This window comes from Hyperolius riggenbachi, chromosome 10 (genome assembly GCF_040937935.1).
Source record: "Hyperolius riggenbachi isolate aHypRig1 chromosome 10, aHypRig1.pri, whole genome shotgun sequence".
Taxonomy (NCBI): Eukaryota; Metazoa; Chordata; class Amphibia; order Anura; family Hyperoliidae; genus Hyperolius; species Hyperolius riggenbachi.
The window spans coordinates 202481405-202497305 of NC_090655.1; the positions used below are offsets into that span (position 1 = coordinate 202481405).

Genomic DNA, 15901 nt, shown 5'->3' on the forward strand with positions numbered 1-15901 from the left:
CACACCTTCCTGGACTGCTTCAGGACATCCTGTAAGCCTGGGTACTTACACACAAAACTTTGGATTATTAGATGTGCCATGCAGGGTTGAGCAGAAACTACGCCTATGCGAATCTACGCATTATAGTTTCCGAAATACGCATCGCCGTACAATTTCGTATGTAGAAAACTACGCGTAGTAAAATACGCATAGTCATTCCGCCGAACTTTGCAGCTACATTTGCTATGCGTACTTACCTTGTATTATGCATAGCTTCGCACGAATAGTTTTTCTTGCGTAGTAACGCATAGACACATGCCGCTGGGCGTAAACTACGCGTACTTCGCACATTACGCTCTCCAACGTAGTTGAGTTGGCAAGCGTAGTTTCCGCAACAAGCGTAGCTTACCCCTATGCGTATTTTTGTACGCGTAGTTTCTTCAGTAATGATTCATTCGATTCAATACAAAAAGAACTGGTTACTATAGCTTAGAATGCATCCTGTGCGGACGTATAGCGCCGGCTCCCGCTGTCTCTCCCCACCTGCCTGCACCTGTCACCCCTCACCTAGGTTGACACCCGGTGCACCCATGGGTGTACCAGGTGCCAGGCTAGGTGAGGGTGACAGGCGAGGAGGTGGGGAGGACAGTGGGAGCCGGCGCTATGCGTCGGCAGGACGCATTCTAAGGTATAAAAACAAGGAACACCAAGAGCCCCAATAGTGTAATATGTACTGGTAAATGGTTACTAGATAGAGTAAATATTAATACTCACAAACCAGGGTTACCATTAGGCAACCACTGTAAAGGCAGGTGGGGAGATTTTCCTGACCCCACTCAGGAATAAGAAGCCGCTTTCTGTAGATGAGAAAAAGGGGGTTCAACCCTCCACCCAGGGTGGACTCAATATTATGCAGGAGAACAGAGGCGCCAAAAGGATAAAAGGAAGCTAAATGAGCTTAAAAACCAAATTCTTGGTAAATAGAGGAGGTAGTGGTGGACTTACCTCCTCCAAGTAGACACACAATGACTGTAGTAAAGACAGTCAATATATTTTATTTATGAACTCCAAATATGCAATGCGTTTCACAGGTTTGATCCCGCTTCATCAGGCAATAACAATGGAGCAATAGCTGTAAACAGAGATAATTGGCTCATAACCCATGTGTAGTCGTACAGTCATTAAATTGTATAAAAATAAAATATATATAAAAACTATAAATAAATATCAAACATCAGAAATAGGTATTAAAAAGTGGCGGTGATTGGGATAAAGACAGTGGAAAAGGTAATTGTGAACAGTGATGAGCAAAACTGTTAATATTCTTTTAACATAAAATCTTACAATAATAATGTTTAATTCAAATTTCAAGTAAAAAATTTTTGGAAAAAAATCCCGTTAACTTGCACGGTTTTTGCGTACATTGCACATATCCATGAAAAAAACACCGATCTTTTGGGCTAGAATAAAAATTATTGTTTTAGACGTTTTGCGTTAAAATATAGTTCTATACGTTTTCACAATAAAATATTGATCTTGTGTATTTTTGCGCTAAAAGCAAAGCGCAAAAATACACAAGATCAATATTTTATTGTGAAAACGTATAGAACTAAGCATTCTAAGGTACAGTATAGTTTTTTGCCGTGGGAGATCTTCAATCATCTTAATTGAAGATCGCAAGATTGGAACATACTGTATACGTTGGATCATTTACCAAGGATATGGGCGTAGGAACATTTTTTTTAAAGGTACAGGTAAGTATTTCTGGTTAATTTAGAATAATAAAATACTTTTCTCGTGGTTGTGTTTTTATTTCATTTAACCCTATGTGGAAATGGGTACTCATTTCTCCTGGGAGGGGGGTGGGCATCTGGGGTCCCCTTCTTAAAGGGGACTCCCAGATGCCACCATGAACCCCCCAGGGAGTCATCGCCCCACCTCCTCCTGGGGCACTGGAGGTGGGGAAGAGCCCCTTGTCCATGGATTGGACAAGGGCTCCGGGGGGAGGGGGAGGTTTGTCCGCCCCTCCCCGCCAGAGCCCCCCCCCCCCCCATACCATGGACCATGCGGGCTGGTATAGCTCAGGGTGCAAAGCCCAAGTCGGCCGGGGCTCTGCATTCTGGATATCCCAGCCTGCATGGGGGACAAGGGGTTACAAAGGCTCGGGAGGGGGGACCCCACGCCATTTTTTTCTAAATTTCCCACACTCAGAACATTCCTCCCCCCCCAAATTTTTTTTATTTTTTTTTAACCTCTTGAGGACTGCAGGGCTAAACCCCCCTAGTGACCAGGCCATTTTTAGTCAAATTGGCCACTGCAGCTTTAAGGCCAAGCTGCAGGGCCACACAACACACAGCACACAAGTGATCCCCCCCCCCCCCTTTTCTCCCCACCAACAGAGTTCTCTGTTGGTGGGGTCTGATCGCTCCCCCCATGTTTATTTTTTTTGTCATAAATATTATTGTTGCTGTATTTAAATAAAAAAACCCTGTTTCTTTAAATGCCCACCCTCCCTCCCTCCCTCCCCCCAGCCAGCCAATCATAGCGATCAGCTCTCATAGGCTTCACCCTATGAGAGCCGATCGCTCTCTTGTCCCCCAGGGGGACAGCCGTGTCACACGGGTGTCCCCAGTGCAGCGGTGCTGCTGATCGCAGCGCTGCACCATACAAATAGACGGCGATCACGCCATCTAACAGTCTCCCGAGCGGCAATAGCCGCTCGGAGACTGAAAGCGTGGCGGAGCTCCGCCCCCCAAGCAGGAGATGCGCGCGCAGCCTGCGCCCGATCTCCTGCAAAACAGAGCCCCAGGACTTTACGCCATTAGGCGGTCCTGGGGCTGCTGCCGCGGCCACGCCCATCAGTGTATTGAATTTTACTGTTGCTTATTGTTTAAAAAAAAGTACTTTCAGTGCCAGCTGTGAACAGTTGTGCCCATAAAAAAACACAGTTTATTGAATTTTACTGTTGCTTATTGTTTAAAAAACCCCCAGTACTTTCAGTGCCAGCTGGGAAAACTTGTGCCCATAAAAAACACAGTGTATTGAATTTTACTGTTGCTTATTGTTTAAAAAAACAGTACTTCCAGTGCCAGTTGTGAACAGTTGTAGTGTTGGGCGAACAGTGTTCGCCACTGTTCGGGTTCTGCAGAACATCACCCTGTTCGGGTGATGTTCGAGTTCGGCCGAACACCTGGTGGTGTTCGGCCAAACTGTTCGGGGTTCGCCCGAACTGCAGAATGCATGGCCGAACATGGCCGAACAGGGCCCCTGTTCGGCCGAACAGGGCCCTGTTCGGCCGAATACTGCCCCCCTATGCCCCCTATGGGGTCGCAGGCATAAGGGGGGAGCATGCCCCGATCGCGGGGGGGGTCGGAAATTCCCCCCACCCCCTCCGCTAGCGCTCCCCCCTCTGCCCGCTTCCCCATACAAAAAGTTTTAAACAAGTTCAATAGTACCTGGCTGGTGGCACTGGCTGGCAGTGGAGTGAGGAGGAGTCCGAGTAGCAGAGTGACGTTGAGGCCGGGCAGCGGGCGGTTCAGCGCTAGTACCCTTGTGGTACTTCCGCCCTTTCTCTGACCTCACGTCCTCTGCATACGAGGGTACGCATCACGCGTACCCTCGTATGCGTCATCACGCAGAGGACGTGAGGTCAGAGAAAGGGCGGAAGTACCACAAGGGTACTAGCGCTGAACCGCCCGCTGCCCGGCCTCAACGTCACTCTGCTACTCGGACTCCTCCTCCTCCTCACTCCACTGCCAGCCAGTGCCACCAGCCAGGTACTATTGAACTTGTTTCAAACTTTTTGTATGGAGAAGCGGGCAGAGGGGGGAGCGCTAGCGGAGGGGGTGGGGGGAATTTCCGACCCCCCCCGCGACCGGGGCATGCTCCCCCCTTATGCCTGCGACCCCATAGGGCCCCCAAAATGGGCATGTTCGGGGGTCCCATTGACTCCCATTGAGTTCGGCGTTCGGGCCGAACATGCCGAACATCTGGCCCATGTTCGGCCTGTTCGGCCCGAACCCGAACATCCAGGTGTTCGCCCAACACTAAACAGTTGTTCCCATAAAAACACAGTTTATTGAATTTTACTGTTGCTTATTGTTTAAAAAAAAGTACTTTCAGTGCTAGCTGGGAACAGTTGTGCACATAAAAAAACACAGTTTATTGAATTTTACTGTTGCTTATTGTTTAAAAAAAATTACTTTCAGTGCCAGCTGTGAACAGTTGTGCCCATTAAAAAACAGAGTTTATTGAATTTTACTGTTGCTCATTGTTTAAAATTTTTTTACTTTCAGTGCCAGCTGGGAACTGTTGTGCCCATAAAAAAACACAGTTTATTTAATTTCACTGTTATCATAAACAAGATAAAAAAACATAGTATGGTTCACCCCCGATATTTTGAAACCCAGCACTTCCACACAAAACAATACAATGGGGCTTTTTTGAACCAAAGTCCTTGTAATTTATTCTTTCTTTACAGTCTCTTCATATCGCATGACAAGATTCATGGGTACAAAGACCGAAATTCCACTTCACATACAAAGACTGCCTAACACGTGTTTTGCGGCTATCAGCCGCTTTCTCAGAGGCACATCGTATACAAACATTTATCTTACCCGAAAATTTGCAGTAGATGTCACAGCGATCTGAAGTTTCAAGAGGAGGCTGCACTCATGGACGATTAGACACCGCCACAGAGTGCAGCCTCCTCTTGAAACTTCAGATCGCTGTGACATTTACTGCAAATTTTCGGGTAAGATAAATGTTTGTATACGATGTGCCTCTGAGGAAGCGGCTGAAACACATGTCAGGCAGTCTTTGTATGTGAAGGGGAATTTCGGTCTTTGTACCCATGAATCTCCATAAATTACAAGAACTTTGGTTCAAAAAAGCCCCATTGTATTGTTTTGTGTGGAAGTGCTTAATTTTACTGTTGCTTATTGCTTAAAAAAAACCCAATACTTTCAGTGCCAGCTGGGAAAACTTGTGCTAATAAAAAAAATAGTTTATTGAATTTTACTGTTGCTTATTGTTAAAAAAAAAACAGTACTTTCAGTGCCAGCTGGGAAAACTTGTTCCCATAAAAAAAAGTTGATTTAATTTTTCTTTGTGACAAGTAACAACTACTATGAAGAAATCCAGTGAAAGAGGGAGGGGCAAAGTGGTGTTTCCCCTGACGGTTCACATAGAGGCCATGTTTGCGCACCAAAGAAGAAAACCTACTCAATACCACCCATCTTGTACTGGCAAAAAACAACCTTCAGTAACCCACAAGAATAGGACCAGGTAGTGAATTGGTTGACCTTTCAAGCGTCCAGCAGTGGGTTAAGCACCAGCCCATCCTTGTCAGGCACGAGGTCCTCTGCCAGTTACAAGGAGCCAGTGGGCACAAACGTGACACAACCGGCAGCTACACCATGCACACAATGGCCACATACCGACTCCGAGTCTGATCAGTTGTTCCACGACACAATGGGATATTTGCAGGAGCTATTCTGCCACCCAGATGTGCAACCTTGCATCTGTGAAAGGTCAATGGAACAGCCACAAATCTTGTGCCTGGATTCACAAGCAGTGGATGCTGAAAATGCACCAATTATTACTGAAAGGCAAAGCGAGGACGAAGACACCCAAATCTCGCAATGTGCGCAGGAATTTGAACCCCAGGAGGTCTGCCAAGATGAGGAAGAGATGGGATTGAGGTGAGCAGAGGTTGTTCTGAGGAGCTCTAGTCCAGTGCACACACATGAGATGGAAGAGGAGGTTACGGACGATGAGTTCACAGACCCAACATGGGAAGCAGGCCATCGCCGTTGGGAAAGTACTACAGAGGAGTCATCTGAAGAACCCACTGCTGCAAGAGTTTGCGTTGCGCCACAAAGTATTCAGGGAATATCGACCACAACAAGTGCACAAGTGAGACGCAAAAGAGGCATGCGCCAAACTCCCCAGCAAAGCAGTAGGTCTTTGAAAGTCTGGCCTTTTTTTGACGACAGCAGGGAGGATGTAACCTAGGTGTGCAGGACCACAATGAGCAGGGGAAAAATGTCAACAACCTCACCACCACCAGCATGCGCCGGCACATGGAAGCCAAACATCGCAATCTGTGGGCAGATCCAGCCCCCAGCAACACTGCCTCCGTTTTGGACACCAGACCCTCCTCAGCAGACCACCCATTACGTGTTGGACAACCATCAGTACTCAATGTCAGTCGCAGCAGTAGTGCTCTTGACTGTTCCCAGTCATCGACGTCAACAACCAACTGCCCTTCAGTGTGCGAGCCTACTGTTCAGTTGTCTGTCCCGGAGATGTTGGAGCACAGGAGAAAATGGCACTAACATCCAGCATTGCCAAATTCCTGGCCTGCGAAATGCTGGCATATAGAGTGGTGGAGACAGAGAGCTTCAAATCCATGATGTCGACGGCCATACCACGTTACGTGGTTCCCAGCTGCCACTACTTTGCGTGCTGTGCCGTGCCAGCATTACGGGAGCACGTGTTCGCAAACATCACCCGAAGCCTGAAAAATGCAGTTGCCTGCAAGGTTCACCTCACCATTGACACGTGGACGAGTGCGTTTGGCCAGGGTCGCTACATCTCCCTTACGGCGCACTTGGCGTACCTTGTGGAGCCTGGGACCGACTCCTCACCCGCTATGGCACAGGTTTTGCCAACACCTCCTCAAATAGCCGGACCTGAGTCCCTACGAGTTGATGACAGCACCTGGCTCCTTCTCCTCCACCGCCTCTCCAAACTCTACTTCATCCAACAGCGCTACCTCAGCAATAGGTGCGTGGAAGCGGTGCAGCACAGCTGTTGCCATGCATCAGCAGGCCTTATTAAAGCTGATCTGCCTTGGAGATAAGCAGCACACAGGTGCTGAAATTTGGAAGGGAATACAGGAACAGACCCAGTTGTGGCTGGCACCGCTGGACCTGGAACCAGGCCTGGTTGTGTGTGATAATGGGAGCAATCTCATTAGCTTGTTACAGTTGGTAAAGCTGAGACACATCCCTTGCCTGGCCCACGTTCTGAACCTAGTGGTTCAGTGGTACATTATTGTCAGAAACAACTGATCTGCTGCATGCTTGTTCAGGGTCTATCCCTGAACGTATTAGAGGCAGAGCATCTGCAGGACAACCAGGCAACTGGTATTGCTTAAAAGGAAATAAATATGGCAGCCTCCATGTCACTCTCACCTTGGGTTCTCTTTAAGCCTGCATTTTGTCCTCATGCAAGGCCTGGGTTGTGTCACAAAGCATGGCCTTGCTCTCCTGTACCTCCTCTTCCATCCTGTGTGCTGGGTTAGCGTTGCCGGTCCCATTGGTAGGACTGCTTTTCAGGAATATCTCATTTCCATTATATTTATCAATGCCTGGCGACAAAATGCATTGCTTTAAGCCTGCATTTTGTCCTTATGCAAGGCCTGGGTTGTGTCACAAAACGTGGCCTTGCTCTCCTGTACCTCTTCCTCCATCCTGTGTGCTGGATTAGCGTTGCCGGTCCCACTGGTACTAGGACAGCTTTTCATGATCTCATTTCTATAAAATGTATAAATGCATGGCGATAAACTGCATTGGCCTTAAGTGTGCAGTTTTTCCCCATACACGTATGCCTTTTTTGGGGAGTTTTATTTGCTGAAGTTTCCCTCATTTTGCAAGTTTTTTCAGGCCTGCAAAGCAGGCATGCTCAGGCCCCAATTGACTTCAATTAGGCTCGGTATTCGGCCGAATTTCCCGAACATCCGGACCATGTTCGGCCGAGCCGACCCGAGCCCGAATATCTGGGTGTTCAATCAACACTATTACAGACCTGTTAGCAATCAATCTCAGTAAACGGGGCATTTGGTCTGTCTGTCAGTGTGAAGTGGGCATAACCCTTACACTTACCTGATCCACGTGTACACACTCCAGACATTTTAAAGCAGCACTTTATTCCACAAATGTAGGAATGTAATGTGGTTTCTGCCCTTTATCGATTAAAACACGACTCTGCGCCAACTATGTAATTTTTGGTGGGACTTTTGCCATGGATCCCCCTCCGGAATGCCACAGTCCAGGTGTTAGGACCCTTGAAACACCTTTTCCATCATTTTTGTGGCCAGAAACTGTCCGTGTTGGTTTTAGAATCTGCCTGGCCATTAAAGTCTACGGAGGTTTACTGTTTCTTCTATTGCCCAAGGGGGAAGATGCTACTGTGCCTGCGCTGGATACTAAAAGTAAATATAGCCAGGTGCTGCAGGCACTACTGCGTCTGCGTGAATCTGATGACAAGCTGTTCGGGAAGCCAGCGCTGGATCGGGGCTGCACAGAAGGATCGGGGAAGTCTCATTAGGATCCAGGGGCTTCCCCCTCCCAAGGTAAGTGCCTTCCAGGGGCACTTTTTTTTAATTACAAATTCTCTTTAAAGTAACAGCCATGTGATGTATCTTCAGAGCTAAATGTAATGATTTTCCAGAAACCGCCGAACAGAATGCCACATGTGGCCGGAATTACAGACACTTTGATCACTATCAAAGCTGTATGCAACTTGGAACTGGCAAATCAAAATCAGCTGAAAGAAAATTCAATTGGCCAAATTCCAAGCTGCTTAGAATGTGCATTATATTTGCATGGAATGATTAGCATCTCACTGACCATCTCTAGTGAGTACATACCATTGCTATTTTACTAACATTTAACCTCTCTGGCAGTAACCCCAAGCTACGCTTGGGCTATGCGCCGGGAGCTCAATGCAGAGCAATGAAGCGCAGTGGGCATTTTTACTCACCTCCTGGGGGATCCAGATGCAGGCAGCCATTGTACTTCCTCTCCAAGGAGGCTCTGAATCACTATGGTGTGATCGCCGTCAGTGATCTCATTACAGAATTACAGCACCACCTGGAGGATGGAGGGAAAATTACAGTGTTGGAGCCCAGGGAGGTGAGCAAGTGCTGGGGCTGCTGCAGGCATTCTGGCGGCATGTAAAAGGATCTAAACAAAGATGTCAGCCTGCCCCCACTCATTTGTACACGATTTTGGCAGCTGGACTGAGCAACAGTGCATTTGTAAAGAAATAAATAACTGAGAACCCCCCATGAGGAGAAGTACTAGTCCAAAACCTGACAGATCTTTCAGATTGTCACTACCTAGTGTGACTTCAGCATAGGAAGAATAAAATAATGTCCTTTAACCACTACCCCTCCCGTGGGACAAGGTTCTATGTCCCTGAAAATCTCACCTGAGCTCCCAGGGACATAGATCCTCATCCTTGTCTGTGCACATCCCCCCCCCCCCCGGCTTGCAGTCTAAGTTGGCCACACACCATACAATTTTCATGAAATCTGGCTGTACAATCAATCATCAAGTGCTGTTATACTGCATGGATGTTGGCAAGATTGTATAAAAATTGTACAGGAAGATTACATGAAAATTGTATGGTGTGTGGCCACTTTTAGTGTTTACAAGCAACACAATAATTTCCTTGTAAAAATGACACTACCTGCCATTTCCTGTAGGCTGGAACACAGCCTTAGCTGCATTCTAACCAGACAGTAAAATGTGGGGAGACATCTAGGGGCCAAAAAAAAAAAAAAATATTACAATAAAAAAATAAATAGACATTTCCTATCCCTATAAAAAGCCCATTAACTAATTATGCTCCCTCTCTGCCCCCAAATACAGACAATTAAAAAAATAAATAAATAAAGAGACAGAATTTAAAAGACAATGCATAAATTCTTACGTAAGGTGTTCTACTGTTATTTTTTGAAAATAAGGGCTTACATTATTGTTAAAGTACCCAAAATCACATAATGGAAAAAATACACCTTTATTTCAAAGGACAAATGGGCAAATCAAAATCATGGGTTTTAATTAATTAATTTTTTCCATTTTTTGTATTATTCCCATTTCATTAAACAGACAGACAAGTGACAGCGCTCAAGGATGCACCTGAAATGTAAGCCAACAGAGGCAATGCAGAGCCCCTCTGGAACTAAATATAGTTGTGTAATTTAGTCCAGTTATTGGAGCTCTGCACATCAATGCAAATAAACCATTCAGGTATACATTTTGTTTGAAAGCGCTGCCATGTCTCCCACTGTGCATATTGAACGTAAGTATACTAGTGGCTAGCTGCACTCACTGCTTCACATTTACTTCCACATTTTTCGATTAGAATTAGCACATAATTTGCATCTGATTTGCAGTCAAGGCATGTATTTAGTTCCAGAGGGGCTCTGCATTGCCTCTGTTGGCTTACATTTCAGGTGCATCCTTGAGCACTGTCACTTGTTTGTCTGTTAGTTTTATGGAATGTGAATACCATTTATGATAAGCAGCACGAGGAATATTATGTTTTTATTATTAGATTAGTGTTAGGTCTTCTCCGAGGGGTACATCACCGCCGTGGGGAAGTCTATTAGGTAATAATTTGTGCACACATTATCACTGAAGCTAACACTCCCCTTTGCCTGTAGTGAGTGCTAGTTGTGTAATGTAGTTCAGTTATTGGAGCTCTGCACATCAATGCAAATAAGCCATTCACGTATATGTTTTGTTTGAAAGCGCTGCCATGTCTCCCACTGTGTATTATTCCCATTAAAATGCGTTTAGAAAAAAATAATTTTTAGCAAAAATTACCACCCATAGAAAGCCTAATTTGTGGGGAAAAAAAGTGTATAGATTATTTCAGTGTGATAAGTAGTGATAAATGTATTGGCAAATGAATGGACGCAGTGCTGAAATTTGAAAATTGCTCTGGTGTTTAAGGGGAAAAACCCTTAGAGGTGAAGTTGTTAAGCGAGTTGTTAAGCGTCTCACTATTTTCTGATATGCCCAAAAATCTTCGCGCTTAAGAGCAGACGGTTTATACATATTTCAGGGCAGATTAACTGCACAATTTATACTCAGAGCTGTTCATCCACCTCACCTAAGTTAACCAATGTCATAGTGAGGACATTGGTGATGAACTGCCTTAGAAATGTTACAGTAAAACGCTAGAACCAATCCAGTCTCTAAGTGAAGCTGACCTAGGAGATAGTTTGGTACTTTACTGGCATATAATCCCTGAACATTCTGACACTTGCACTTGTGCTGAAAATATTATATTTGTACACATTAAGTAGATCTGTACAGAGGGAAGGCTCTAGAACCCCATAAAGCTTTCTCATTCCTCTCTCCATGCCCACATTCTACCTCTGTCCCTCTGTTGAAAATATTTGAGGAGCAGTCCAAATACGTCTGGGCTTGCACATGTGCATTACGAATGTGTGTGCCCTTCTTCAGAACAGCCCAGTCCCTGAGTCCAAAGTCACACTGGACCCATTTTATGCTTTTATATATGTGTATTTATTCATTTATTTATTTGTGGATATGGCAACAGCTAAGTTTCTCAATCTCCCCCCCCCCCTCTTTTTTCCCTTCCACTCCAACCCTTCCCTCTCCCTACCTTATGTGTTTTGATGTATATTTGTGTGTGTATATGTATACATGTATATGTATACACACATGATAAGAATTTGTTTACCTATACCCCAGTATATTAACACTTAAGTAATACCACCATTATTATTATGTTTACCTTTGTATCCCTCCCATATCCTTTGAACTTTAAAGAGGAACTGCAGTGAAAATAATGTAATAAAAAAAGTGCTTAATTTTTACAATTATTATGTATAAATGATTTAGTCAGTGTTTGCTCATTGTAAAATCTTTCCTCTCCCAGATTCACATTCTGACATTTATTACATGGTGACATTGTTACTGTGGGCAGGTTATGTAGCTGTTTCTAGCTGTTCTGGCTGTTACAGACAGCTGTAAACAGCCATTTCCTGTCTGTGAACATTGTTACATTGTGGCAGTTTGCCCAGAGTACTGCGGTATTCAGAGCTTCTTGTGGGAGGGGTTTCAGCACAAAATCAGTCACACAGCGCCCCCTGATGGTCTGTTTGTTAAATGCATTCTATTTCTCATGTAAAAGGGGGTATCAGCTACTGATTGGGATAAAGTTCAATTCTTTGTTGGAGTTTCTCTTTAATACCATGCTATACACAGATCTATAGCACTATTACGGATGTAATGAATTATCTATTTATTTATACTAGGAATTTTATATTTGTGTGTATTGAATTCTTGTTGTTTCATATATGAGAGCATTGCCTGAGCCCTGAGCGTCTTGTACTCAAAGTTTTTAGGCACTGGCCTGAGACCCACGAAATGCATTGCCAAGTGCACATTAAAGTTCTTTGTATTATCTGCCTTTGTCATCATTGAGGTAAGCCAACTTACCCTTTCTATTTTAACTGTTTTTATGCAGTTTTATCATTGTCTGGGTGCCTCTTACCCCCCTTTGTGTCACACACCCTTCTTCAGGAGGGGTAGTCTTTTTGGTTAGGGCTTTCTACCTCTATGACCATCTAGAGCTATTTTGCACTGGACACCTGAGTGGAGTTGGGTTCGTGCATCTCCATCCACCTACAGTGGTTGGTTAACCGTCTGCAACCTCCCTTTGTAAGTACCCATTCTTCTTAACCATTTGCTTCAACTGTTTGGCATACTATTGGGGCTCCCGGTGTCTCTGTGTTTTTTGTTTTCACTCCAGGGTGCTCTCAGATCACCCTATATACCCCTTCTTCAGAAGCACTTCTGGACGCAAGTGCTTACAAAGCCTTTTGAGGAGCCCAGAAGGTGTGTAATTTGAACAGGGACAGCAGTGGAATAAGCGGATGGAGGGAGGACAGGTAAGGCTCTGTGGGACCAGAGCATCATCTCTATTTAAGTATCTAGCCTGAAACAAACAAGTAGGGATACTCATTTGGATTCCGCGGAATTGAAATTTCCATGTTTCGCTCAGAAATCTGCATTTTTGATTGGAACTCAGAAATTGGAAAAAGGAAATTGGAATTCTGCAGAAATCTAATTTACTGCAATTTTAACCCAATCACAGAAATTTTAGCATTAGACCCAGGGTCGGAATGGGACACTGGGGGCCCACCAAATAAATTTCAACCTGGGGCCCACACATCCCATGATTGCGGTGAAAGAAGGGCATGACCATGCGCCAGAAGGTGGGCATGGTCATGATGTATTATGGACAGGGCCAAATGTACATGATCTTAGCAGCATTGTAAATCAGAGACACTGCCGCCCAGCAAAACTTTGCATAGAGTCCCCTCCTTCAATATAAAGCAATGTCCTACTTTGCAGAGGTTGCGACTGCAGAGGTTGCGACCACATCAGGGCCCTTAGGCCAAAGGGGCCCCGGAGGGTCCTCCCTCAACTACAGTATTAGCTCTCTATTGGTCCTGTGCTGGTAATAATCACTTCTATAGATACTTTGAATAGTGGTAATCATTAACAAACTGTTCCCCATCCTCTTCTTGCACCTCTGACACTGTGGTTGTCCTTGGCAGGTTTTGGTGCACTGTATCAATTGTTATGTATAGAGTGCTTAGGGGGCCCCATTGTAAAACTTGCACCGGGGCCCACAGCTCCTTAGCTATGCAACTGCTCTCAGCATGAGTGATTACAGCACTGAGAAGAGAATTTTTGTGCTGCAGGCAGCAATTGGAGCTCTGTCAGACAGGGAGGGGGGGGCCCACCAGAGACCTGGAGGGGGGGCCCACCGAGGGAAAAACTGTACTACTGTGGCCCAGTCCAACCCTGATTAGACCAATCAGAGATTTTTTTCTGCAAAAAAACAGATTACCACGGTAATTTTAGACCAATCACAAGATTATGTTATTTCCGATTCTCCAATTTACGGAGGTTTTTTTTGTCATTTTTGCATTCTCTAATGCAAAAAAATGACAAATAAAATACTCTTTGGAAATCAGAAAGATTGAAAATCGGAAAACAAGATATCAGAAATTGGCATTGGCGGAAATCTGAATTTCCGCGTAATAGGAAATGGGCATTTTGGACCATCCCTAGAAATTAGTTTCCTAACTTCAGGTTTGCTTGAAGCATCAACTTAAGCCCTAAACCATGCACAGCTTAAAGATAAGCTGTGCTCTAAAATTCTTACAATGAAAAGCATACCATTCTATTCATTATGTTCTCCTGGGCCCCTCTGTGCTGTTTCTGCCACTCCCTGCTGCAATCCTGGCTTGTAATTGCGAGTTTTAGGCAGTGTTTACAAACAAAAGACATGGCTGCTAACCAGCATGTGATAGGCTCAGAGCAGCTCAGTCTGTGACTCATACAGAGCCTGGAGGGGGCTTGGAGAGGGTGTGTATAACTTCTATCCTATCACAAGCAGAGCAGCACATTCCTGCCTGAGACGACAAAGCTGACAAAGGAAAGAAGATTAGATTATGTAATAGAGATAATAAGCCACTGTGCAACTAGGAAAGGCTGCAGTAAGACAGACCACATTAGAACAGGTATAGGAACTTATAGGATAGAAGAAATAAGGCTGGACATTTTGTTACAGAGTCTCTTTAATATGAAAAAATATTTTTTTTTAATGTCCAAGGATAAGTTCACAATTTGTTAGACTGCAGCATTAACCATCCGTGATACAGGATCTGGCTAGGGTTACGGATCAAGTGCTATTAAAATAATTTATTTAATATAAGGATTAGGGTTGGTCATACCGAGTAGCTACGAGTACGTACCTACTCGGAATCAATATTTAAATGAGATTGTGCTGCTTGCGGCAGGGGGAGGGTTTAACTCACCCAATGCGAACGCCTTAGAAGATGCTCTCAATTTGCCTCCCACATCACATTCCCACATCACTCCCAAGCTTCCTTCTTCAACTCTAAAGAAGAAAGCATGGGAGGAACATGGGACAAGAATTGAGTGCATCCTCTAAGGCGGACACATTGGGTCAGTTAACCCCCCCCCCCCCCCCTCGACCATGGGCAGCCCGATCTCATTTAAATTTCTATTCCGAGTAGCTACATACTAGTAGCTACTCAGTATGATCAACCCTCCTGAGGATACTGAGGAGCATCTTAGCAAGCTCTGCCGCACAGGGCTATAGAACAATGATTGCCTGAAGTTGTGCATTACGTTTTTTTCTATAGCATGAACAACATGTTTTTTCCCCCAATGTTTTTTGAACATTATAATTGTACATGTGTTATTGTGATGCAATTATTATTATTATTATTAATTTGACACATAAGCTTTCATTTCAGGCAGGATTTATTATTTCCTTGTATGCTGTCAGCTTTTCCAGTTTTCTTCCTTCTACTTCCTCTCTCCTTGGACCACATAAGCAGGAGGCTGATTGGAAGCTGCTGGGAAAGCTTGGGGAGGAACTTGCAGCACCACATCATTCTGAATCACCATAATTTGCTAAAATATAATAGATAAGACAAAAAAATATATATTATAAAAATGTAACACAAGCCTTAAAGAGAATCTGTATTGTTAAAATCGCACAAAAGTAAGCATACCAGTGCGTTAGGGGACATCTCCTATTACCCTCTGTCACAATTTTGCCGCTCCCCGCCGCATTAAAAGTGGTTAAAAACAGTTTTAAAAAGTTTGTTTATAAACAAACAAAATGGCCACCAAAACAGGAAGTAGGTTGATGTACAGTATGTCCACACATAGAAAATACATCCATACACAAGCAGGCTGTATACAGCCTTCCTTTTGAATCTCAAGAGATCATTTGTGTGTTTCTTCCCCCCTGCATCATGCACTGAAGTTTCAGGCTGCTCTTTTCTTCCTGCAAACAGCTTTGCCCTTGTCTGTAATTCCTCACTATGTGAAAGCCCAGCCAGCTCAGAGGACGATTTATCCAGCTTGTAAAAGATAAGAGAGAAGCTGCTCTAATCTAAATAACACACAGGCAGTGTGCATAGAGGGGCCTGGAAGGGGGAGTTCACGGCAGAACCACAACACTGAAGAACTTGGCAGCCTTCCAGACACAGGCTGACAAGTCTGACAAGAGAGAGATAAGTTGATTTATTACAGAGATGGTG

At 44.6% G+C, this 15901-nt stretch overlaps 1 protein-coding gene across 1 annotated transcript in view; it reads right to left on the minus strand.

The window, feature by feature from the left end:
- Positions 1-15009: 15009 nt before the first annotated feature.
- Positions 15010-15901, minus strand: part of LOC137536203 (membrane-spanning 4-domains subfamily A member 8-like) — a 36431-nt gene continuing 35539 nt past the window's right edge. Inside the window, exon 6 of the mRNA XM_068258301.1 lies at positions 15010-15266. Coding sequence (XP_068114402.1) covers positions 15159-15266 — 108 coding nt within the window. The 3' untranslated portion in view covers positions 15010-15158. The remainder of the gene's footprint in view (positions 15267-15901) is intronic.